The sequence below is a fragment of the Thamnophis elegans genome, chromosome 2 (genome assembly GCF_009769535.1).
Source record: "Thamnophis elegans isolate rThaEle1 chromosome 2, rThaEle1.pri, whole genome shotgun sequence".
Taxonomy (NCBI): Eukaryota; Metazoa; Chordata; class Lepidosauria; order Squamata; family Colubridae; genus Thamnophis; species Thamnophis elegans.
The window spans coordinates 126,843,188-126,869,073 of record NC_045542.1 but is presented as its reverse complement, the minus strand read 5'-3'; the positions used below and the strand labels follow the sequence as shown (position 1 = coordinate 126,869,073).

At 36.5% G+C, this 25,886-nt stretch overlaps 1 protein-coding gene across 1 annotated transcript in view; it reads left to right on the top strand.

The window, feature by feature from the left end:
• Positions 1–25,886, top strand: part of LOC116503823 (contactin-4-like) — a 222,280-nt gene that overhangs the window by 122,754 nt on the left and 73,640 nt on the right. Inside the window, exon 8 of the mRNA XM_032210467.1 lies at positions 5,702–5,852. Within this exon, the coding sequence (XP_032066358.1) occupies positions 5,702–5,852 (151 nt within the window). The remainder of the gene's footprint in view (positions 1–5,701; positions 5,853–25,886) is intronic.

The following is a 25,886-nucleotide window of genomic DNA, read 5'->3' as shown; positions in this document are numbered from 1 at the left end:
AGTTGCCACAATGTAGAAAAGATGTGGAGACTCTAGAAAGAGTGCAGAGAAGAGCAACAAAGATGATTAGGGGACTGAAAGCTAAAACATATGAAGAACAGTTGCAGGAACTGGGTATGTCTAGTTTAATGAAAAGAAAGATCAGGAGTGACATGATAGCTAGGTTCCAATATATCAGGGGCTGCCACAAAGAAGAGCGAGTCAAACTATTATCCAAAGCACCTGAAGGTAGGACAAGAAGCAATGGATGGAAACTAATCAAGGAGAGAAGCAACTTAGAACTGAGGAGAAATTTCCTGACAGTTAGAACAATGAATCAGTGGAACAACTTGCCTCCAGAAGTTGTGAATGCTCTAATAAAGGATGTTTTTAAGGAAATATTGGATAACCATTTGTCTGAAGTTAGTTTCCTGCCTAAGCAGGGGGTTGGACTAGAAGACCTCCAAGGTCCCTTCCAACTCTGTTATTCTGTTAAACGAAATGGCAGCAATAGCAATAGCATGTAGGCTTATATATACCACTTTAGACTTATATAAAGCACTTTACAGTGCTTTACACCCCTTTCTAAGCAGTTTACAGAGTCAGTATTTTGCCCCCAACAATCTGGATTCGACCTCGAAAAGATGGAAGGCTGAATCAACCTTGATTCTGTCGAATCTGTTGAATCTGTTGCTCTCACTCTCTCTTACTCTCTCCCTCCCCTTCCCTATCTCCCCCCTCCCCCATCTCCTATTTCATTTAGCTGGAAAGTTGCTAAAGTTGCTGGAATGGACAATGATTACTAAATGAGGAGAAGGTATATAGGTTCTTAATATAATGAGAGGGACCTGAAAATATTTTTCCCATACAGATCAATCTTTTGCTATAAAAGATGTATCTTTAGGGAAATATTTTAAAATAAAATAATCATTCAACAAAATCATGTACACAAATACCATTTGTCAAATAAGGTATATTCTGTATTGCATAACAAAGTAAAGGGAAATTGGAACTAATTATATTTTGTTAGGAATATAATGATTTGTCCATCATTGATATTTGAGCCACTGGCAAACTAAAAACCTTAGTTCTTGACAGACAACATGCTGAGAATGTCCATATATTCTCCATATATCCAAATCTTACAATGGACATTTATTTTAAACATAGTGATTTGGTAGACTACTCAGTACTAAATTGTCTGAATACTTCCCATCTTATATTCATCTTTTTCCAGGATTTTATGAAATCCCAGTGGCTTACAAATATTTATGATTCTCAATAGAGTACCATGCATTGGAATAGAGGTAGTCTTCGAGTTACAACAGTTTGGTTAGTAACCAGTCAAAGATACTGAAAAAAAGTGATTTATGACCGTTTTTCACAATCATTGCAGCATCCTTATAGTCACATGATCAAAATTCAGATGCTTGGCAACTGACTCATGTTGATGTTGGTTGCAGTGTCCCAGGTTCATGTAATCACCTTTGGTGAACTTCTGACAAGGAAAGGCAATGGGGAAGCCAGATCCACTTTACAATCATATTCAGTATTCCACCACTGATTTCCATGCAATATCAATATTGTCCTAGCTTTGCCACTATGTCTGTCACAAAAAGAAAGTACTTGCTAAGGAACAAACATGTCAAGGAGATCCATTATAATGAAAATATAGTACAGATTGGCTAGTTGCAGAGAAGCTATTTCCCCTTATTCAGCAAAATGATTTTGAACATGTTTGCATTTTGTTTGTACAGGGAGATTTACAACTCTTTGTTTAGTGACTGTTCAACGTTACAACGGCACTGAAAAAAGTGACTTATTATCATTTTTCACAATTACAACGTTTGTAGCATCCCCATGATCATGGAATCAAAATTCAAATGCTTGGCAACTGGTTCATACTTATGACCATTGCTGTGTCCCAAGGTCATGTGATCATCTTTTACGATCTTTTGACAAGCAAAGTCAATGGAGAAGTCAGATTCACTTAACAACTGTGTTTCTAACTTAACAACTACAGTGATTCACTTACCAACTGTGGCAAAAAGGTCTTAACAAATGCCTCACTTAACAACATAAATTTGGGGCTCAATTATGGTCATAGGTTGAGGACTACCTGTGTTAATTTGGGAGGGGGGGAGGAAAGGTATTTGGACTTTTAGAGAGCACATGAATTTAATTCTACCGAGGGTTGTAAAGGATTGAGGCACATTTTGCCAGTCTCCCCTCACTGGAAATGAGAATTCTGTTCCCATCTATGAATACCTGCAAATATCAAAAGTATAAATTGAAGGAGCTGTTTATACTGAAGGGCTGCTTTGCATCTGTGTTACTGTTCTAGGTAGGTATGCTGGTCTTGTTGTACTTGGGTCTTTTCCCATGTAAGATTAAGATTGTCTTGGCAACGTTTTGGCGAGGTCTTCAGGCTGGGTTTTGGGCTTAAAGCGTGGTCAGAGCTGCTGTCTTTCTGTAAATCTTGGTGGGTGGGTGTGAAGTGCTGGCTTTGTTTCAGTAAGTGGAATGATTGGTCGTGTGGTTGTATCATAATTGGTAGATTGGTGCTGATTGGTGCTGGCTGTGTGTCCATTGTTATTTTGTGTTGTAACGGCCTGGGTGGTAGATTACAACACACGGCCAGCACCAATCAACACCAATCCACCAATCATGATACAACCACACAACCAATCATTCCACTTGCTGAAACAAAGCCAGCACTCCACACACACCCACCAAGATGTATAGAAAGACGGCAGCTCCGACCATGCTTTACTCACACAAACACGAAGCCTAAAATACCAGCCTGAATATGGCGAGTGAGACCTCACTGAAACGTTGCCAAGACAATCTCAATCTTACACACACACACACACACACACACACACACACACACACACACACACACACACATATATATATATATATATATATATATATATATATATATATATATATATATATATATAAAGTCACAACCCCTGGTATGCCCAAAGAGAGCACAGGTTCGATTCCCAACATGGGGTATGGCTAGCTGATGAGAGCTAAATAGCTTGAAATAGATCTATACTAGTCTCCCTTTATTTATTTATCAGCATAAATATAACAAATATATATATATATATATATATATATATATATATATATATATATATAAATAAATAAATAAATAAATAAATAGTGGCATTCTATATTAGGAAATTATTTCTAAGTGTTTTATTGAGCCATGGTATAAAGCTCCCTGAAATATATTTCCATCTTTGAAAGAAAATCACTTCCTGAAATGATTAGATGACCTGACATTATTAAATATTAAATATAAAGTTGTATAGTGAAAGCACAGCAGGGAAAAAGATTATTACATTTAGAAGATTTTTTTAATTAGAGAGTATATAGAATGATATATTCTACTTCAGTTAGAATGAAGTAACTACAGTCTCTCTGGTAATACTGGTGTATGCCTTTTTCCTAATACAGAAAGAAAAGGGAAAAAAAGCCTTAATTGTAATTCTTTTATATAATATCTTTCTGTTTCCTCATTCACAACATTATTCACGCTCTTATCTTTGCCACTTGATGTTCAGGCATAATGTCTTCCAATCTCCTAAGTGATTCTGTGATGGTGTGATGGATCACTTATACTGTGAGCCTGTAAATCTGATGGAAAACATCCTTGAGCTCATGTTTTTCAGTGGCTGTTTAAATCATTATTACTACTCAATGCTAGACCAGTTTTCCCTCACTAGATGCTTTATATGACAAACATTCATTTGCCATTGTGGACCCTGCAGCTATTGAGAGAAAACTTGATTCATATTACATCAGGGGAAGTACAGAATAGATCTTCTTCTAAACACCAGAAACAAATTACGGAGAAAAGATTTTCTCCAGGTCTGTTTCAAAGCCTCACCCCCAGAAGCTACCCAACTCATTTATTGTTTCACACTACTTATAACTCTTTTGGAGCTAAATTGCTATGCAGTCAGCTTCTGAAAAATCAGTTTTTGGATAGGAGAAAGCAATGAACAATTTTTCCTTCTCCACCTCAACAAAAGATCTGGATATGAAGCAGGGGTGGGTTCTGGCTTTTGTTACTGCTGGTTCACTCAGGGATGTGCTTGATCCTGCATGTGCATCCACAGTAGTAAAAAAATGGCTTCTGAGCATGCATACATGCATGCTCAGAAGCAAAAAAAAACCCAAGATGGTGCCGCTATAGAACAGTTCGGGGGCATGGCCAGCCGAGTTACTTCCTACTCGGCCGAACTGGGCTGAACCAATAGAAACCCACATCTGTTTTGAAGGGGAAAATGCTTCCTATAGGCATAATAAATAATTGTTAATTTGTGAAACAATATTTAGATGTAAAAGTAAATGATATCTAGTTAATGTCTACATACAGACATTAACTGGATATGGGGAAAGGGCCACATAAAGATATAGCACTAGTATATATTTTAAAAGGGAGGAAGATTTAATAATACTAGATGAATCACATCATTTTAATCCTTGCGGTGACTATGAGTGGTGGATTAACCAGTGGAGATGCCGAAAAAACTCTGCAACCAAAGCCTCATGTTTCTTAAATATGTATCAGAAGTATGTAAATAGGGTCAGGGCTTTAATTCTGTAGTTCATCTGCCATTTTGTTTTTGTTTTTCCTTTTCACTTTTTTGCAGATGTCCCTGTTCAGTCCTACAGTATATCACAGTACTTTATGTTGTAGCCTCGTAAGTCCTCGGACTTACGAATGACAGCTCGGCAGCAGCCAGGCGCATCTTAGCCAATCAGACGTGCCTGTCGGTTGCCGGGCTGTCATACGCGAGGCTATTGGTTGAACCTTTTGACAGCCGAGTATAAAAGGCTGTCAGAAGAAGAAGACCTGCTGGTCTACTCACTGTTGATGTTCTATGACGTTCTTGTTTGAATAAACGGTTCACGGTTACCTCAGACGCCTCCTCTCAATTACTACCGCCGATTTAACACTTTATTTAATAATAATTTTTTTAAATGTATTAAGAATTACCTTAGTTGCCGATTTGAAAGTCTAAACTATTTCCATAGTAAGTAGCCATTTACAGTTAGCATGAGTTCATTCATTCATAGATGTTATTTGTCATCTCCTAATCTGTAGCTTTATTTGCAAGGATAGAAGCAGAGTATAGAGATATGAATTGCTTCTGTGGAAAAAAAATAGCAAATTGTTTGTGAAGAAGTGGGGTGATATAAAAGTTCTGGCTGCATTGTTTCATTTGTGATAGTTATTTTACATACACAAGTTATTACTTAATGTTATAGTCATGAGCAACCATGAAGGTCGTGAAATTCCTAGAGAACCACATCCAGTGTTTAGTATCACTGAAATTAACATGTAGAAAGCATTTCATAACCACATGATTTTCCATCCAACATTTAATTGATGCAAGATTACAACCCTTTTCAGTGATTACCCGGAACACAATGTTCATTGTCCTAGCTGATTTGTCAGCCTTTGGAATAGCTTTTCAGGAATACAGAGAATGTACCAGACAAATTAGTTAATGAAACTGATGTCCCACTTGTTTTATTTATCTCTTTTAACTGTGGTTTGGGGATATTCTGAAGGTTAATTTTGGAAACCAATAATAATAATACATTCTGAGAGAATTCAGAATAAATTCAACATTTGTTTCAAGACAATTTCATGGCAGTTTTCATTAATTCTGGGTTCTCTGTTATATTTCAGCTGTGGGTCCAGATTTCTCCAAAACCTTCTTAAAAAAAATAACTTTTGTTAAAGTTGGTAGTGATGCAACCATTGAATGTAAGCCTAAAGCTTCTCCAAGGCCAACTTTTACTTGGAAGAAAGGAAAAGAGATCATAAAGGAAAGTGAGAGGTAATGTATGAAAGTACAACTTGTGTTGCTGTTGAGTTTTGTGTGCCCTTCCCTGAAATTTGGCTTGAAGAAAAAAAAATTGGGAACTAGTACTCAACTTCTAGATAAAACAAACACACACAGTATGTTGTTTCATTCTTCTGGTATTTTTAAATAACATTATTTGAAATCATTTCATAAATTATCAGAATGCAATCTCTCTGGAACTTTGCAGCTGCTTGTCTTTATTATTCAGGTTTCTAAAATTAATTACTGAGTAACATATAATGAAATGATTGCCAACTGTAAATCCAGCAATTGTACCCCAAAATCAAGTAAAATCTTTCAGACAATTTTTTATAATGTGCAATTAAGAAGTAAATATACTAGCTGTATTTATTAAATTTTTCAAGTAAATGTTTTTTAAAGTGATTCATTTTTCTCTCTTTTTACTTTTACTTTAAAAATTATGAAAGACCCCAAAAGAGCTTTTGTTTGTAGGAATTACATTAATTGAAATGTACAATATTCAAATTGATGCTGTCAGGTGCAAAAGTTCAGGTTCATAGGTGAAGGTCCAATTAAATTGATTTATCCTAGCCACAGGAATATTTTCAATCAATTGTTAGCACTTCCTAGGAGTATAAGGGTCAACAGAATTCAGGAGGGTTGGACTTAGCTCACTTGTGGCTACCCTTTTAATGCCACCCTCAGGTTCTTCCAATCCTTATCCTACAGATGCACCCACTACCACTATTTCTTCTTATGGTTTTTGATAGGATTTTAATATTTTATTATTTTTCAAAATAGGCTGCCAATTAATTGTGATTTCATGGATCTTTGAGAAAGGCTTGGACTCGCAGAGGTTTAGGACCTCAGTTTAAGACACAATGAACTAAATAAACAATGCATTCAACATGTTTCATAACTGCCCTGGAAAGCAACTATTTCTATTCATGTATATTCATAATATATTACGTCAAATTATTTAATGCATTCTGACTATCTGAGATACTGGAATACTAGAACTTGCTGAATACATACATACATACATACATACATACATACATACATACATATATATATATATATATGATTTTTATTTTTTTTTATTTTTTTACAACCCCTGGTAAGCCCCAATTATGGGAGGAAGCTAACTGCTTCCATCGTCTGTCTATCGGCTCGTCACAAGAGTCCATCACGACAGAAACCCAATATTTTTACTGTTGCCTTTGTTATATTTGTGTTTTTTTATTTGTGCTGATAAATAAATAAAGGGAGACTAGTATAGATCTATTTCAAGCTATTTAGCTCTCATCAGCTAGCCATACCCTTACTGGGATTTGAACCTGGGCTATATTACATCCTAGGCAAACTTCTTAGCCATTAGGCCACAGGCTCTTATCCGTTATCAGCGAAGCCAGGGTGAAAGGTATCTATTAGATTTTTTTTTTATAAGTAAGGGTATGGCTAGCTGATGAGAGCTAAATAGCTTGAGTTAGATCTATACTAGTCTCCCTTTATTTATTTATCAGCACAAATAAAACACACACACACACACACACACACACATATATATATATATATACACACACACACACACACACATATATATACACACACACACATATATATATATATATATATATATATATATATATATATATATATTTAGTTGAGAGACTAGAGAATGTTGAATTATTACATAGTTATGCATTATAGCTATGCATATATATATACACACACACACACATATACACACACACACACACACAGAGACATATATATATATATATATATATATATATATATATATATATATATATATATATATATATATATATATATGTTTTCTGAGGTTTTCGCGGGTGTTAGTATGTAGGTCTCTAGTTGTTCGGGTTTTCTCCCGCGTAGAATTGGAGATGTCTTGGCGACGTTTCGACGAAGTCACATTCGTCATCTTCAGGCTGCTGCTGACTACTTCAGGTTTGGTGTTTCCAGGAGTAGTGTGGGATGTAGGCTGTTTGTTCCTTATAACTGCTGCAGTTATATATATATTTAGTTGAGAGACTAGAGAACGTTGAATTATTACATAGTTATGCATTATAGCTACATAATAACAAATTAAAAATATTATATATAAATTTAACTGGTACCTAATTGAAAATGTGAAAAGCAAGATGTTCTCCCAATCTATGTAGCGTTTAGGGGAACAAATAATAGATCTTTAAAAGCACCACTTTTATTTAGGAATAATAGTCATGATGGTCACATTCATGTAGGCAAAGTTGTACAACTATTATTAATAGATTAATGGCCTCACTATTCCATTCCACTGCACAGGCAGATGAGATAAATTTGTGCATTAATTATTTAATGAGCCCATGGATAATTAAATGCATACTCGGTCTTCAATCTAAAAAGTTTTAAAAACTTAGAGAAAAGCTTAATGAAAGATAAGCATCTGTACAGATTTTCTAAATGCGATTTCTAAATTGAGGTCAAATAAATGGGGAGGGTGTTCCCTTTGTCTTAGGCTATCCATGTCCCATGGTTCATTGTTTCAGAGATACTTCAAAACAGAAAAATAGAATGAGCTATTACTCTTGTGTAATTCAGTGTCTCACCTTCAGTCTAATCATCTTCCTCTGGTTTATTGTTTGATATGCATAAAAACGCATTGCCATTAGGATTTTGCTTGCTGTTTAGATCTAATGATGATAGCCATCACATCCTAGAGAAGAGAAAAATATGTATTGAAAAGTGTCATAGAAGCAATGTGACTCTGAAAACATTAATGAAGATTCTCAGTCATCCAAGTAGAGTTGTCTGTTGGTTGAATCATGACAAATAAATTTCCAGAAAAAAAGAAAAGAAAAGAAGTCTAGTTGCCATGACTCAACTTACAGATGACTCTAAAGTTATTGGCAAACCATTTCCATGATCTCTCAATATAATTTGCCATGATGTTGGTTCAGTTTCAGTGTTTTTGTATAATGATAGCAACTTTGTAGGGACTTTGTGCAGTAAATGATCTCTCATATTCAACTGCTACCTCCATAATGAATTAATTCCTTACTTGCTGAGTGGAGGAGGGAGAAAGGGACTGTGAACTAGAAAATTGTGAAATTTTATTCTCTCAGGACTCATGGGAGCCAGACACATTCTCTATATTAGCCTATCTTATGTACCTTGGTTCAAAAATGGTTGCCTTGTGAGGCACATAGATAAAATGTTTAGAGAACTTAGGCAAAACTGAAGCTGATAAGGCGTTGCCAAAACAGAATATCCTTGTGGAATAGTTGGGAAAACATAACTAAACTGTAATAGAAATATTAAAACAACAGATGAAAATATTCCCCTTATAGGGTTAAAAAAATTATTCCTATCACCCTCAAACCAATGTGGTTTTTCCTTTCAAGTGAGTAATTTTTAAGAATTACCCACTTGAAAGGATAATTATGTTATGTGAATAAGATATTTTAAAAGTTTCCTTCAATATCTAAAGCTTGTTTAATATTCAGTTCTGAAAAAAAAGGATTGAAAATATATTTCAATATATTTTTAAACCAGGTAATCATGATTGTGCAAGTTAATTTTGAAAATGCATCCATGCAAAATAGGGAAAAAAGGCTGTTGGGCATTGTGTCGTAATTTCTGTTTACATGGTTAAGGAGAGGTCCTTACCAGAGATGTATATAATTTCATTATTCAATAAAAACATTTCAGTGATGTTCTGGAATATTTGCAGTACAGTGTCATATTTGAACTGAGTGTCTAGACAAAGTAATAACATTAATTTTGCGGTGCATCTGGATCTTATTTTCTAGAAGCTGCCAAAGATAGCAAAATAGAATCAAGTCTGATCAATACTTTCTCAAGATGCAGAGATTATCTTGCATAGAAAGTTAGATAATATATAGGATGGATGGATGAATGGATGGATAATTTTAGATTTTGGATTATTTTCATGAAGTAGAATTACTGTTTATTGTAAAATATCTAAAGGTATCTCTTAATGGTACTTGAAAGCTATACTTTTGTATGAAGAATTTTGCCCTGGAGTACAATTACACAATTGTACTCATTAAAGATACTTCATCACCATAATAATGGAAATGGTCTCTTGGAGAAGTAAGTGCCATTAATACTGCAGAAAGTAAATTATTTAATGCTATGAAACAGATCTACATATATTATAACTCAGAACCTTGGTTCTAGAAATACAAAGTAATTATTCATCAATATTTCATTGATTTAACCTTAGGCTCAGTTGCCGGGTGTATAGCCTTTTCTTTCTTCATTTTCTCAATAAATTCATTAGGTATTATACAATACAAGTAAAACTTATACAACTACAAAATGAACAGATATTATGTGCAGAAAAAGAAGTTAAAAATAAAAACAGAAAATAAAATAAATCTTCCCCCTCAGCCCCAGCAACAGTAAGACCATATCACTAAGTCTTAAAATGAAGCCAAATATTTTCTCATTCCATATCTTCCTCAGTTTCTATAAACCCATCCTCTAAAACCCCATGCCTCCATAATTTATTAGTTTATGTTATGCAAATAAATTTTATACAGCTACAAAATAGATACATTAAAAAAACTTTTCAAAGCCAAGAGTTATCATCCTCTTGCTGTATATTCCAAAAAGTACAAATCTTTAAACTTATAGTTAAAATTGTTTTTTTTAAAAAAAAAAAAACATGGATTGAAAGACATTTAACCTAGTGAATACAATAAAATTTGTCGGTCTTAATGTTTAAAGAAAGCCAGAAAATAAAAACATAAATCCAAAGATAATTAAGAAATCAGCCAGTTGGTCTTAGAATCCATACAGTCGACATTAGCAGCTATGAGCACAATGGAATCCTGTGACTCTCAGCTAGTTGCAAGTTGGCCATAAAACAATTTGCAAGTTTGACCTAGTTCATTATTTTTCTTTCAACTATCTAGTCTTTCAACTTTCCAAATACTCAGGTACTGTTAAAATGTTTTAAAATATAAACTAGAGATAATGCCAGCTTCTTTATATATTTAACAATATTGTATAGTACCCCAATCAAATCTGAATGGTTAAAAGTAAAGTCATTGTTACTTTCTGTAAAACTTCAGACCCACTGACTGATAATAATTGGATAAAAAATATTTAGTTATTATCAGCTCAAATCAAGTGTTGCCGTATAATTGAGTATTATAAAAATAATATAATTTAATATAACATAATGATTTAAAAAATAATACTGGAAACCCGTTCTAACCAATTCTGTTTCAGACAAAAGATCATTGTACAATGCAGGTGGGTGGGAAAAATTGTCTTTATTTTTATTCTCATTATGTGTTATTTGATACTAAATCTTTTCTCATTATTGTGATTCATTTCTTTTCTCCACATATCACTTAGTTTTCACTGAGCTCAAGAGTTTACCATTAATTATCTCCTTTCCTGTCAAAATCATTGTGCCATTTTTCTAAAGCAAGAAGCATTTTAAATACACAAAGAATCTGATGTGGCCTTCTATTCTAACAAAATATATTCTCTTTAATAAAATATTTTTTCACATTATTCTCCTTTTGCTTTTTTATAGTTAGTAGTCTTACCATCTTAGGGTTTAGGGTTTAGGGTTTATTAACATTTATAGGCCGCCCTTTTCCCTGAGGGGACTCAGGGCGGCTTACATAGGATCAGGGGAGGGTAATACAGACAGTGACATAAACAAACATAGAGTAAAATAATAACCAACATTCATTCATCATTCGGGAGGGGCGATTATCTTTGTCCCCAGGCCTGACGGGCTAGCCAGGTCTTAAGGGCTATGCGGAAGGCCTGGACGGTGGTGAGGGTACGAATCTCCATGGGGAGTTCGTTCCAAAGGGTCGGAGCTACTACCGAAAAGGCCCTCCTCCTTGTAGTTGCCAGCTGGCACTGGCTGGCAGATGGGATTCGGAGGAGGCCCAATCTATGAGATCTAATTGGTCGCAGGGAGGTAATTGGCAGAAGGCGGTCTCTCAAGTACGCAGATCCACTACCATGAAGGGCTTTATGGGTGACTAGTAGCACCTTGAAGCGCACCCGGAGATCGACAGGTAGCCAGCGCAGCTCGCGGAGGATAGGTGTTATGTGGGTGAACCGAGGTGCACCCACGATCACTTGCGCGGCCGCGTTCTGGACTAGCTGAAGTCGCCGGATGCTCTTCAAGGGCAGCCCCATGTAGAGCACATTGCAGTATTCCAGCCTAGAGGTCACAAGGGCCCGAGTGACTGTTGTGAGAGTCTCCCGATTCAGGTAGGGTCGCAACTGGCGCACCAGGCGAACCTGGGCAAATGCCCCCCTGGTCACAGCCGTCAGGTGGTGATCAAAGGATAGCTGTGGGTCCAGGAGGACTCCCAAGTTGTGAACCCTCTCTGAGGGGTGTAGAGTTTAACCCCGCAGCCTGAGTGATGGAATACTGGTCGAATTGTTGGGAGGGAAGCACAACAGCCATTCGGTCTTTTCCGGGTTGAGTACAAGCTTGTTAGCCCTCATCCAGTCCATAACAGCCTCAAGGCCTCGGTTCATCACGTCCGCCGCTTCATTGAGTTGGCACGGGGCGGACAGATACAACTGGGTATCGTCCGCATATTGATGGTATCTTATCCCGTGCCTGCGAATGATCTCTCCCAGCGGTTTCATGTAGATGTTGAATAGTAGGGGGGATAAGACCGAACCCTGAGGCACCCCATATGTTAGGGGCCTAGGGGTCGATCTCTGCCCCCCCACTAACACCGACTGCGACCTGTCCAAGAGGTAGGAGGAGAACCACCGCAGCACGGTGCCTCCCACTCCCACCTCCCGCAGTCGTCGCAGAAGGATACCATGGTCGATGGTATCGAAAGCCGCCGAGAGGTCAAGGAGAACCAGGATGGAGGGATGTCCTCCATCTCTGGCTCTCCAAAGATCATCGGTCAATGCGACCAAAGCGGTTTCTGTGTTGTAACCGGGTCTGAAGCCTGACTGGAAGGGGTCAAGATAGTTTGCTTCCTCCAAGGACCGCAGGAGCTGGAGGGCCACCACCTTCTCAACAACCTTCCCAAGAAAGGGAAGGTTGGAGACTGGACGATAGTTATTAAGAATAGCTGGATCCAAAGATGGCTTCTTCAGGAGGGGTCTCACCACCGCCGCTTTTAGCGCGGTGGGGAAGTTCCCCTCCCGAAGAGAGGCGGTAACAACCGCCTGGATCCAGCCTCGTGTCACCTCACTGCTGTTAGCAACCAGCCATGAGGGACACGGGTCCAGTACACAGGTGGAGGCGCTTACAGCCCTCATGGCCTTGTCCACATCCCCAGGGGCAACATCCTGAAACTCAACCCAGAGGTGGTCTACTTCATCCTCTTGTGCCTCGGCTGGAACTGCAGAGATGGAGTCCAAGTCCGACCGAAACCGAGCAATTTTGTCCGCTAAGAATTGGGTGTAGTCCTCAGCTCTGCCCTGCAGGGGTTCCCCCGTTTCCCTCCTATTCAGTAGGGAGCGGGTTATCCTAAACAGGGCGGCTGGGTGGGACTCAGCGGACGCAACCAAGGTGGCTATATAAGATCTTTTCGCTGCCCTAAGAGCCCTGGTGTATTCCTTGGTGCAGGTGGTTACCATTGCTCGGTTCGATTCGGACTTATCGGACCTCCATAGGTGCTCTAGGCGTCTCCTCCGGCGCTTCATCTCCCGGAGTTCCTCGGTAAACCAAGGAGGTCTCCAGGATCCGCCGCCTCGGAGGGGCCGTAGTGGCGCAATCCGGTCGAGGGTCTCCGATGCTGCCGAGTGCCAAGCAGCAACCAGAGTCTCTACCGAACTGTGGGCGAAGGTATCAGGAATGACCCCAAGCTCCGTCTGGAACCTTAGCGGCTCCATAAGTCGCCTGGGGCGGAACCACCTGGTCGGTTCCTCCTCCCTACAGTGGGGGTTAGCCTTGCACAATATGTGCTGAGTTTTTTTCAATTCTTTTTTAGAATTAAAGATAATAGAATTATCAGAGACTGATAACCAGGTTTTGAGGGGCTTCTGGAACAATCCAAAGGGCTGAAGCAAATCACACTTTGGGAGTGAAAATGTTCCATAAGGTGGGCACCACAACATAGAAGGCCTGCCTGCTGAGATTAACCAAGTGTAGCTTCATAGAAGAGGGGATTTGTAGCAGGCCTCTTCTGCTAGATCTGATGGGCTTTCTTTCTTTCTTTTTTATGACATGGTTTTTATATTTTTGTATTTTTATTTTTACATTTTATGTACAAGTATTTATGAACACCACTGCATCCAAAATTTCTGTTGCTAAGAAAGACAGTTGTTAAGTGAGCGTTTCCCCATATATGACATTTCTTCCACAGATATTAAGTGATATTAAGTTAGTAACATGGTTGTTAAGTGAATTGGGCTTCCCCATTGACTTTGCTCGCTTGTGACAAGGTTTTAAAAGGTGATCACATGACCCCGGAACACTGCAAGCATAATAAATGCGTGCCAGTTGTCAAGCTTCCAAATGTTGATTAATTGTCCGTGGAGATGCTGCAAATGATCGTAAGTGTAAAAAACACTGGTTACTTTTTTTTAGTGCCATTGTAACTTCAGTCATTAAACAAATGGTTGTAAGTTGAGGAATACCTGTTTATACAGTATAATATATATAGTAACTGTTCTATTTATATATTTGTATTTTATGTTTTGGATCATATTTTTGTTGGGATGGGTTTTTTTAATTCTCAGATGTAGAATTGGCCAGATGAAAAGAAAACATGGTATTTCTTATATGTCCTTTATATTTGACGTCTATAGCAATGAAGATAATTGCATATTGAGTTTCAAACTACTTTGGAGGGATTTGGGAAAGCGTGGATAGCGCGGATGCTTCCATTTGCACCATTCAAAGTGAATGGTGTAATAAACTAATAAATGATTTTTTTTAAAAAAAATAGATAGTTTGACTGTTTTGATTTTATTGGAATTCTTTTCATGCTATTCTTACGATTCCTTACACTTTGTTTTATGTTTAGAGACTTGGCTTCATAACTTTAATGATAATATTTCTCATTGATATTTTTTCCACCTGCAAAAAAATGTCCTCAGTTTATTTTAGGTTGACACAAAGTTTATATATTTCTAGGTTGGAAAGTCCAAAAGACGTTTCTTTGTATTTTCCTACAATGAAAGATATAAATTCTTGATACAGTTCTGCAGCTGGATAGAATAGAATTATCACGAGGTTGGTGGCAGGCTACCCTAGTAATCGATGCTGGTTATAGGTACTATATGTTATACGCAGGGCAATTTGGATAAGGCTCACAGCAAACGGATGGGAAAACTTTATTTTTGTTTTGTTTACCGTCTTTTGAATTTTTTCCAGGGTGGAGAAAGTAATGGCTCTGTAGTTGTTGCTGAATGGCACATTCCAGTATCACTTGCAATTATTAGGTGGATTGGAAAGTTCAGCAACATCTAAAAGGCCACATCTTTCAGTTCCGTATATTAACATATAGTAAAAAGTTCAAATTAATATTGGAATATAAGATTCACACAAGGAATTCCTGCTCTTAAAACATACGGCTTGTCACTGATAAATGTAAGGACTAGGTTCAATATGTTTAATTTCTGCAAACAAGAATCTGAAGAGCTAAATCAAGATATGAGACAATAGAAAACCATATTTCACCTCCCTATGGGGAAAAAAATCAGGTATCAAAAAGAAAAAGATCTAGATTTCCAGTGTAAGCTGTTCTGATAACCAAGGAAACATGGAGGATGAACGTCCCGAGTTGAATGCAGGCTTCTAACTTCAATCAAGGAAGGTCAAGGAAGATATCTCCAGTGGGAATGTTATTAAAGAAAGGAATATAACAACAAAAGGAAAATAAGAGCACAGTTTAGGAGCAGAGAAGACATGGGTTAATTTACAACAAAGGCAGGAAGAGTCAAGAATCTTCACAGAACAGAAAGCTTATGGAGCAATAAGATTGATTCTTTCAATCATTTGAAACTGAGATTACATAACGATAGAAATATTTGTAAAGGGAGAAGACGATGGTAACCTAACTTTAGTAGAAAGTAAGGTAGAAAAAGCTGTAAATTGATTGTCAAATAGAAAATAGATGATATGTTGATTGATAAGTGGCAAACAAAGTCATAATAGACTATGTCAACAAAAATTGAGCAAACCTATATACCCAGATTTTGGAATAATTAAATACAAATTTTTATCCTGAAAAGAAATGGAAGATAATATGCATTTAATAGAAGCTTTGCCCTAATTACTTGAGGAAGGTATGTTTTGATTAAGATGCTATTGTCAGGTTTCTGAAAGATGCCCTAATTGATTCATGAGCCTCATGCCAAGTTTCAAAAGAGTAGACCCCCAAGGGAGAGGAGTGTAAAATGTGATACAAACTTACACTTAGTTAAGAAAGAGAGGAGGTAAGATAGGTGGGATAAGTTAATAATGAAAAGGACCAGAAAACACTAGAAAATTTACATTTCCTTCATACATTATAATAAGCTTCTTATTTTGTAGATTATACCAAATGCAAAACATTAAATCTAATGGGAAAGACAGAATATTTCTTTGATCTAATATGGAAGTTTTACAAGGATAAAAAGGTATTGTAATAATTACAATAGTAGCCTGAAGAGAGAAAGAAGTGACAAGACAGATACGGCCCCAGATTTTTAAATGTTAATGGTAAATATAAAAAAAAATGGCAGGGTAAGTAGAAATGAAATGTAATGAAAACTGAAGCCAAACGGAAGATTGAATCACTTAAGTTTGAGAAATGTAAGTGAGACCACTATGTTGATTGGATGAAGAAAAAATCTAGACAATTTATGAACATAAAATGAAAAATAAACATTCTGAATTAATGTTCAATAATTAAAAGATAAATGGTGGAATGACCAGGGGTGAAATGCTACTGGTTCTGATCAGTTCTCTACAACCGGTAGCAAAAATGCTAAGGTTTGCCCAAACCGGTAGTAAAAAAAAGCTTTAAAAAGTTTTAAAAAAAGGTTCCATGACACTCAGCTGTACCGTGCAATCGCTGGAACCTTTTTTCCCCCCACTTTTTACAGGATTTTTTTTACTACTTATTCACCCAAACGGTAGTAAAAAATATGCTTTAAAAAGTGGGGGCGTAAAGATTCTGACGATCATGCGGATCAACTGTGAACCATGCGACCATCGGAATGTGTGTGTGTTTTTTTTTTCACTTTTTAAAGCACTTTATTCCTGCCGGTTTGAGCAAATAGGTAGGAAAAAAATGATTTAAAAAGTGAAAATAGTTGACCATGCCCACCCAGTCACATGTCCACCACCACCAAATCATGCCCACAGAACTGGTGACAAAAAAAATTAAATTTCACCACTGGTAATGACAAGTTATGAAATCTGGACACAAATATATATGGGGTTGGTTAATAAATATACCATGCACAAAGAACCATTATGTTAGTTATGGACCAATTAAGGAAGGATTCAATGGCTCAGTGGCTAAGATGCTGTGCTTATTGATCAGAAAGATTGGCAGTTTGGCGGTTCAAATCCCTAGCACCACGTAACGGAATGAGCTCTTGTCCCAGGTTCTATCAACCTAGCAGTTCAAAAGCATATAAAAGTGCCAGTAGAAAAATAGGAACCACCTTTGATGGGAAGGTAACAGCATTCTGTGTACCTTCGGCATTTAGTCATGCCGGCCACATGACCACGGAGAGGTCTTTGGACAGTGCTGATTCTTCAGCTCCGAAACAGAGATGAGCATCGCCCCTCCTAGAGTTACAATGCTCCTTAAGAGCATTGTAACATTAATGCATGAAAAGACACCTGAGCAATAATTTATAATCAGTTTCCACAGACCCAATTTTTTGTTGTTTTTTTTTTATTTGTATTATGAACAAATTTAATAAGTCTGTTCTTTCTGTTTTTAGCATTAATTTATTTTATTTTCAAATTTGTTGTGGGATTGACTTTATTAACATATGAGAACATTGTCTTCTTAGACAATCTGCATGTATTTTCACACTTAGGTTTGGCTTCAGCAATCTTGTAAATACATGCTAATCATTAATAAATCTTTCTCTTGGCTTTCTCAAAAAGATGTCATCTAGTTCATGTTTGTCTTGAAAATGTGAAATTGAACTACAAGGAAAAAGTAAATGTAAACCAAATGTTGCTTTGTAGTATACACATATTAATAAAAGTTAGTTCAAAGCATTTCTTCATGCAAAATAAATATTGTAAAAAATGCTTTTCACTAGAACAAATCATCGCTTTTATTTTATGGGAGTTATTAGCCTTTATAACCTGAAAAAAACCTAGTTCATGTCTATCTCAAACCTGAGTATAGGATTCCTGGTGAGAATACAAGAAATACATTTCCAGCAGCAATTTGCTTCTTTGAATGAAGTACAATTAACATTCCACATCACTAATATTAAGAATTAGGTATGAACTAGGGAGATGAAAAAAATCTAATTGCCCATTTTTCATCAGCAATAGACTAAATGGAGCTCAGTGTGATTAGCAATTATAAAGACCTCCTGAAGTTTCGTTTTATTATAACCTTGTCCTTCTCCTGGGACCAAAGTACATTCCCCAAGCCACCTTCCTCCCAAACATATAAGAATCCATTCACCTTTGAGTTTTCTAAGCAATTTATCACTTACAAAATTGAATTGTTCTTCCAAATGATTGCAATTCACAGTTGCTAATTATACTAGGAGTTTGTCCATTGCAATTGTCATTCAAATGTGGTCTAAATGATAATAGATTTCCCTGTCATGTTTCGGAATCCTATGTTGGAATGAATGTTTTTTGAAATGGAGGGGGGCATCTTTTTTTATTGACAAGGTGGCTCAGTGGCTAAGACACTGAGCTTGTCAATCAGAAAGCTTGACAGTTCGGCAGTTCAAATCCCTAACACCGTATAATAGAATGAGCTCCCATTACTTGTCCCAGCTTCTGCCAACCTAGCAATTCAAAAGCATGTAAAAATGCAAGTAGAAAAATAGGTGGGAATTTAGTGGGAAGGTAACAGCGTTCTGTGCACCTTTTGTGTTTAGTTATGCTGGCCACAAGGCCACGGCGATGTCTTTGGATAGCGCTGTCTCTTTGGCTTTGAAACTTAGATGAGCACCGCCCCTTAGAGTTGGAAATAACTAACACATATGTGCGAGGAGAACCTTTACCTTTACCTTTTATAGATTTGATCCTTAGATATGTGGGTGGGTGTGAAACTACTCACAATTGTATGTGTTTGTTGTAGAGTGTTCAATACATTTGTTTGCTTCAATCCAGGATACCAGAGTTGAAACAAAATTGCATTTGTAAATATCTTCCATTATCCTTTCCACAAAATGATGATATGATGTCAGCATCAAAGAAATGTCAGGGTACCTATATATCTGGGAGTAAGCTACATTAAATTTAATAGAATGAACTTGTGTTTTATTTACCTCATCTAGCAGCTCGTCAGCACTGTGGGAACTGTTAACCAGACTACCTTGTATTATAATATACCCCAACATTCAGAATATTGTTATTCTGAACAAGAACACATGCTGGGAGAAATGGTAACATAGAAATATGTACAATTCTATTTACAAGTCTCTCTTTTGTACAGTTCGGAGCTACTATGAATAGTGTAGGATAATCTGTTTTTAAAAATTGTACATGGACATTTGAAGAGTTTGTTCTTCATTCTTTTTTTGGTAGAAACACTTCTTTGCATTACAGCTATCAATTTAAACTAAATTCCTTCCCATGTTTGTTTCTACAGCAGAACATAGCTTTTTTTTTTTTGTCTTAAAAATTCCTTTGACTAAACCACTTCTATCCACTGTAAGGCACCATATTTCTTGAAGAATATCACAAAGCTGGTTTTATGTTAATGCTGAAAGACATATACATTGCCTTTCTATATACAATTTAAGAAGTTGTTTCTTCTCTTCAAAGATATGAAATTTCTTATAGGCAACTTTCTTGGAGACTGTCTATCTTGTTCTAAAGCTATTTAGCCATTATGCCAGACAAGTGCCCCTTTAAAGTTTTGAAGTTTTTCAGACACTTATTTTTAATAAAATAGGATAGAATAAGTTCCTGTATTGTTCTTAGGCTAGACAAAATATTCTTGGCAGGGATATTTTTTGTTTTTAATATTGTAAACTGCCCAAAGTCACCTATGGCAAGATGGCGAGCAAATAAATACATTATTATTATCATCATCTAGTCTTTAGAATCACTAGTTTAACCATTTTGTAGCATTAAACTAGTTTTCTGACAGGTCCACATATTTACTTTTAATAATAAATTTACACTAGTTTCCCTCAATATATACTTGACCAAAGAGTGATTGTGTTAGAAAAATCTGTTCACAAACATCCATTATTTCCAATAGTTGACTATAAATCACATACATTACAGTATATGCATTATTCACACAATGGATACAAACAACCTCAACTTATCTTTCTGAAATATATCATTCAACATTTGAAAAAAGATTTTTTTTAAAATTTGATGCATATCAGTAAGTTAGTGCATGCTATCTCCAAATATATTCTTTTTAACTGAATGAAATATTTAGATTCAGTTCTTAAATATTGCCAATTCCTTTATAAACATTGATATGGGTAAGCCAGATTCATTTAAGTGATTGATTTAACCCAGTGGTGGGATTCAATTTTTTTACTACCAGTTCTGTGAACGTGGCTTAGTAGGTGTGGTGTGGCTTGGTGTGCATGGCAGGGGAAGGATACTGTAAAATCTCCATTCCCTCCCCACTCCAGGGGAAGGTTACTGCAAAATCCCCATTTCCTCACAATGTGCTGGGACTCAGGAGGCAAAGAATAGATGAGGGAGGGGCCAGTCAGAGGTGGTATTTACCAGTTCTCCAAACTACTCAAAATTTCCACTACCGGTTCTCCAGAATTGATGAGAATTGCTGAATACAATCTCTGATTTAACCACTGAGAAAGAAAAGTCATAAAATTGGGCAAAGCTATCAACAGAAATTTTGGACTCAGTTCTGATCATACATTGAGGATTACCCATATAACAGCCTCCTCTTCTTTTAAATATTTGTCATTTAAAACTACTTGTATTTATTCAGATTAGTCTCAGAGGGCCTCTCATCAGTTCATGCAGATGAATTAAGTCATTAGTGCATATTACCTGGCTGATTTCACAGCGATCTCCAGACTGTTTGTAAGTCAATGAAAAAGTTTCTGTGAAGAGAAAAATAACTGGTCATTATCTTGAAGGTGGTTAGAAAAAACAATCCATTAAAGATGGGCATTTTTCCATACTGTTTATGTATATTTTTAAAAGATGAACACTTGATATTAATAGAAAACAGTTATAATCATGCTGTTTATAAGTGTTAGTTATGATTTATTCGTGTCTCACCACCACCACCACCCAAAAAAAAGCTGAGTTTGCTACTGGTAGAATTCTATTTTTATCAGCATTATCAATGAGATCAATTCATATTTTGTCATTGAAATTTCATTTAAACAATTTGAAACACAGATAATGCACCTTTAATTTCTTGGTTAAAAATATTGTGCTACCAAACAAACAAACTTCAGCCACTAAGATTTATGCCTAGAGAGCACTAGAACCAGATAAATAAAATTGAATTGTGAAAAAATCATCCTTCTAGTTATGCACGATGTATATTTCTCACATATGCTTAAAAACAGCCCGTATGATGTATTCATAATTTATTTCCTCATTGCAGCATGGTGTAACCTTCACCACAGTAATAACAATATTCATAAATATACTTTGCACTAAAAGAACTGTTTATAAAGATATTTGATTAAGAAGTTTTTTATGAAGATATATGAGGGATGAGCAAACTTGACATTAACAAACTGTCTTTGTTATTGAAATGCTGCTTACTGTGAGGGTTCAGCTATGAGAATGGAAAAGGAACACCTATTTGTTTCCCATCTGGCTTTAATAAACTGTATTGTAGGAATCTGATAAATAGCATCTGCATATAAGGCTAAGAATTAGCCTTAGGGAGCATACCTCTTTCACCTGCTTATGTTTTATTTATTTATCTATCAAATTTATATAGCTGCCCAGCTCACCCAAGGTGACTATGGGCAGCACACAACAATAAATAATATAAAAGAATATAGAAACAGCCAATTCAAATATAAAAAGCACAATAGTAAATATCCTAACAACCCAAAATACCAAACCATAAGTGAAAGGTGAATAAATAAGTTGCTGGTTCAATAGAAACCCAAGGCATGACCACATAATCCGGTAATAAGGACTTTTTGGAGTATCTAAGGGGAATTGATAACCGACAGGTTGTCAGTGAAGCCACAAATCAGTTTGTTCATTACAGTCTTGCCACAATATTTCACAACCTTTTAAAAATTGATTTGGAAAATGGCACCTCCCATTCTTTTTCCAACATTCTTCTGTCTTTTATGTTTCTGTTAATCTGTCCCAACATGATCTCCAGAGCATGGCACAAAACAAATCTGGTGCTGCAGTCTTGTATATTATGAAAAATTTTCAAAGACATTATTAGAGCATAAAGTATTCAGAATATTGTTTTAATCCAGTCACCAAAACATAAAATGAGGCTACTTATTCCTGTATAGCAAAAGATACTAGCTGGTCATTTTTTAAAAAACATGCTGCAAGGTATCAAGGTTTTTTTCTTCTTCTTCTATATTCTATTGGTACATTTTATAGGTAAGAGTGAATCTTTAAGTGAATCATAGGTCAGGGACAAATCAATAGATCAAAGTCATCTAAAGCTGAAAAGCATGGAGTGACAAAATAGCTTTAACAGATCCATGGAGATTTCATAGGCAGGGTGATTCAATAAAATACATTCAGAATTGCTTCGTGAAGCCATGTTTGTAAATATGTCTATATGACCTACTACTTAAGTCCTACTTTCTAATTGACACAACTTTAAAATGCAAAACTCTATTACATTTATGTGATTTCCTAAAGGTCTGAGTTAGCTACACAGCTCTGCAACATGGAAGTACCCATCACATTTTGAAGTCTTTGAAGTTCAAAATGCTTTTACTTTTAATAAAAAGAGCATTGATTTATCTCCTAAACCCAGATGCATTCTAAGTCACTGTGGCTTTGAAATATCTTGTCTGCCATAAAGATCAACTGCTACTGTATTTTACAGATAATGTAATACATAATAGATAAGATGACCTATCGCTATAGAAATGCAGAATACTTCATTATCAGTTTCATTTTTCCCAGTGCTCAATTATCACTTTCTTTTTTATGGCTGATAAAAAACATAGCTAAAAAGCAGTCCAGATGTAACTCATGTGTGTTAACCCAGCTTCTAAATTATATCAGCAGATTTACATCTCCAATTTTTTTTATCCAGGATTGTCAGAATTCATAGATATTAAAGGGAGCCCAAGCTCTATAAAAGATTAATGGCTCATAAAAAACATTTTGAAGCATATTGACATTGTAGCCCAGCAAAGCTATATTCCATGTTTAGCTCAGAAAAGAAAGTCCATGAACTATTTTCATACAGGTAGTCTTACTTTAGTGATTTTTCAATGTTATATCACTGAAAAAGTGACTTACGGCCATTTTTCATGCTTACAACTGTTGCAGAATCCCCATGGTCATGTGATCAAAATTCTGACAGTTGGCAACTGACTCATGACGGTTGCAGTGTCTTGGGAACATGTGATCCCCTTTTGTGGCCTTCTGACAAGCAAAGTCAAATGGAAAGCCAGATTCACTTAACAACAGGGGTGGACTGCTACACGTTCGCCCAAGTTCAGGAGAACCAGTAGCTAAAGTTATGGCCAGTTCGGACAACCTCCAAATCCCACCCCTGGCGCCCCTCCCAGGAGTCTCCACACCGTGCAGGGCCTGCACAGAGGCTCAAGGAAGGGGGAATGGGCCTCACAAAAGGCTGGAGACAGGCCTTTTTCCGGCCTCCGGAGGGCCTCCAGAGCCTGGGAGGAGCAGTTTTCACCTTCCCAGAGGCTTGGGGAAATCCTCTGGAGCCTGGGGAATGCGAAAATGGCCCCCATCTGGTGCAGGAGGCTGAATAGGCCATGCCCACCCAGCAACCAGGCAGACAACCCATTGCTGAAATTTTTGAAGCCCACGCCTGCTTGACAATCATATTACTAACTTAACAACTGCAATAATTCACTTAATAACTATAGCAAGAAGGTTCGTAAAATGGGGCAAACCGATGTCTCACTCAGCAAGATAAATTTTTGGCTCAATTGTGGTCGTAAGCCTGTATTATCTGTTGATAAAGATATATATTTTGGTTATAAAAATATGTAAAAATAGTTTCTTCATACTGCTGAATAGAATTGTTACATTCAGAACTCTGTGGATTCTAATCTTCTTAAAAGATCTCCTTAGAACTTTATGTCTATACTGTATGTTTATTGAATAAATATTTATTTTATGTAAAATACCAGAATTTTCCACATTGATTTTTAAAATGTATTCCTTCAAGAAAACCAAATTCATTTTTCATTAAACTACAGCCTACTCCTGTTTTTGATATCAAATATTGATATCAACATCTCTGTACATAATTCACTAACAATTCACTTTATGATTCAAACATTTAACACCCTGTGTAATGCCATTCCAAAATGATGTGTACCTAAGGAATGGAAAGTGAAACTTAATAGTATTTCAACTGATTAATGATAAAGTTTAAAATAATTACAAATTATTCAACTAAAAATCTGAACAAATTTTATTAAACCCAATGTAAATGTGGCATAAGTAAATTTTATAAGAAGCCATTAGGATCCATTGAGTGGAGTTCATCTTGATTACATTATGGTCCACATTGGCCTGCCTTTGGTAATAACTCATAGTACTTCAAAGAACATTCCAGTAATCTCTGTCAGGCTTTATCCAGGCATGGCAATAAATCCCTGCTTAAAACTCAACCCCATATTCATTGATTAGTTAACAGCCAACAATGCAAAATATGTTGCTTTATTGCAGACAAGAAGGAAGTAATATTACAACACTGAAGAACAGTGGATATGGCCTTCAAGGGAATATTCAGAACACAATAAACAGTATTGGAAAGAGGCTTAGCAATAGCAATGCACTTAGACTTATATACTGCCCTCTCTAAGCAATTTTAGAGAGTCAACATATTGCCCCTAACAATCCAGGTCTTCATTTAGACCTTAGGTTGATTCCTTCCTGAAATAAAGAAATATAAGAGGCAGAGAAGCAACATACAGGAAACTTTCAAGATTCTGTCACTATAGCCTGGTTCAGTAAAGTATTATTATAGCCTTAGAGTGAAATAGCTTTTTTCATCTAGCCTCCTGAAGCCTCTGGGGTGCGAAAAATCAGGCCTATGGGCAAACCAGAAGTTCGGGGACGTACTTCCGGTTTGCTCATAGGGCCGTTTTTAGCCCTCCAGAGCATTCAGGAGGCTTCCCTGAAGGCTCCAGAGAGGGGGAAAATGAGTCTATGAGCAAACCAGAAATGACTCGTCACTTGATTTTTATTATTTTTGTTGCTTTTACAGAGCTGAGGTGGCCTGTGCACAACGCATCCGGCCTGCAGGCCACTAGTTTGGCAGGCCTGAGTTAGAGCAACTGGTTGATTAACTGTTAATATAACCCACTTCCCCCAAATAAATAATAAAGGCATCATCTTTCTATTGCTCTTTTACAGTCACCCTACATTGGCCCTTTCTCTTTCCTATTAAATAGTCCTTATTTATGAAAGACATTTGGAAAAGAAACCCTGAAGGTAATATGGGTACATGTTGGATATGAACACATATATATCGCAGAAACAATTTTTTTTGAGGTGAAGAGACCCCAAACAATTTATGGGATAAAAGTTAAGGCTAGTAATTTGAACTGTTTTTTGGAAAGAGGTTAGCAGGTAGAATTAATGGATATAGAATCATCCTCACAGCAAGTCCCAGGAAGGAATGTGTAATTATTAAAGCTATAAAATGTATCTGTTTTGAAATTGTGTAAAAGCAATGAAAGCATGTGGCGAACATTTTGTAA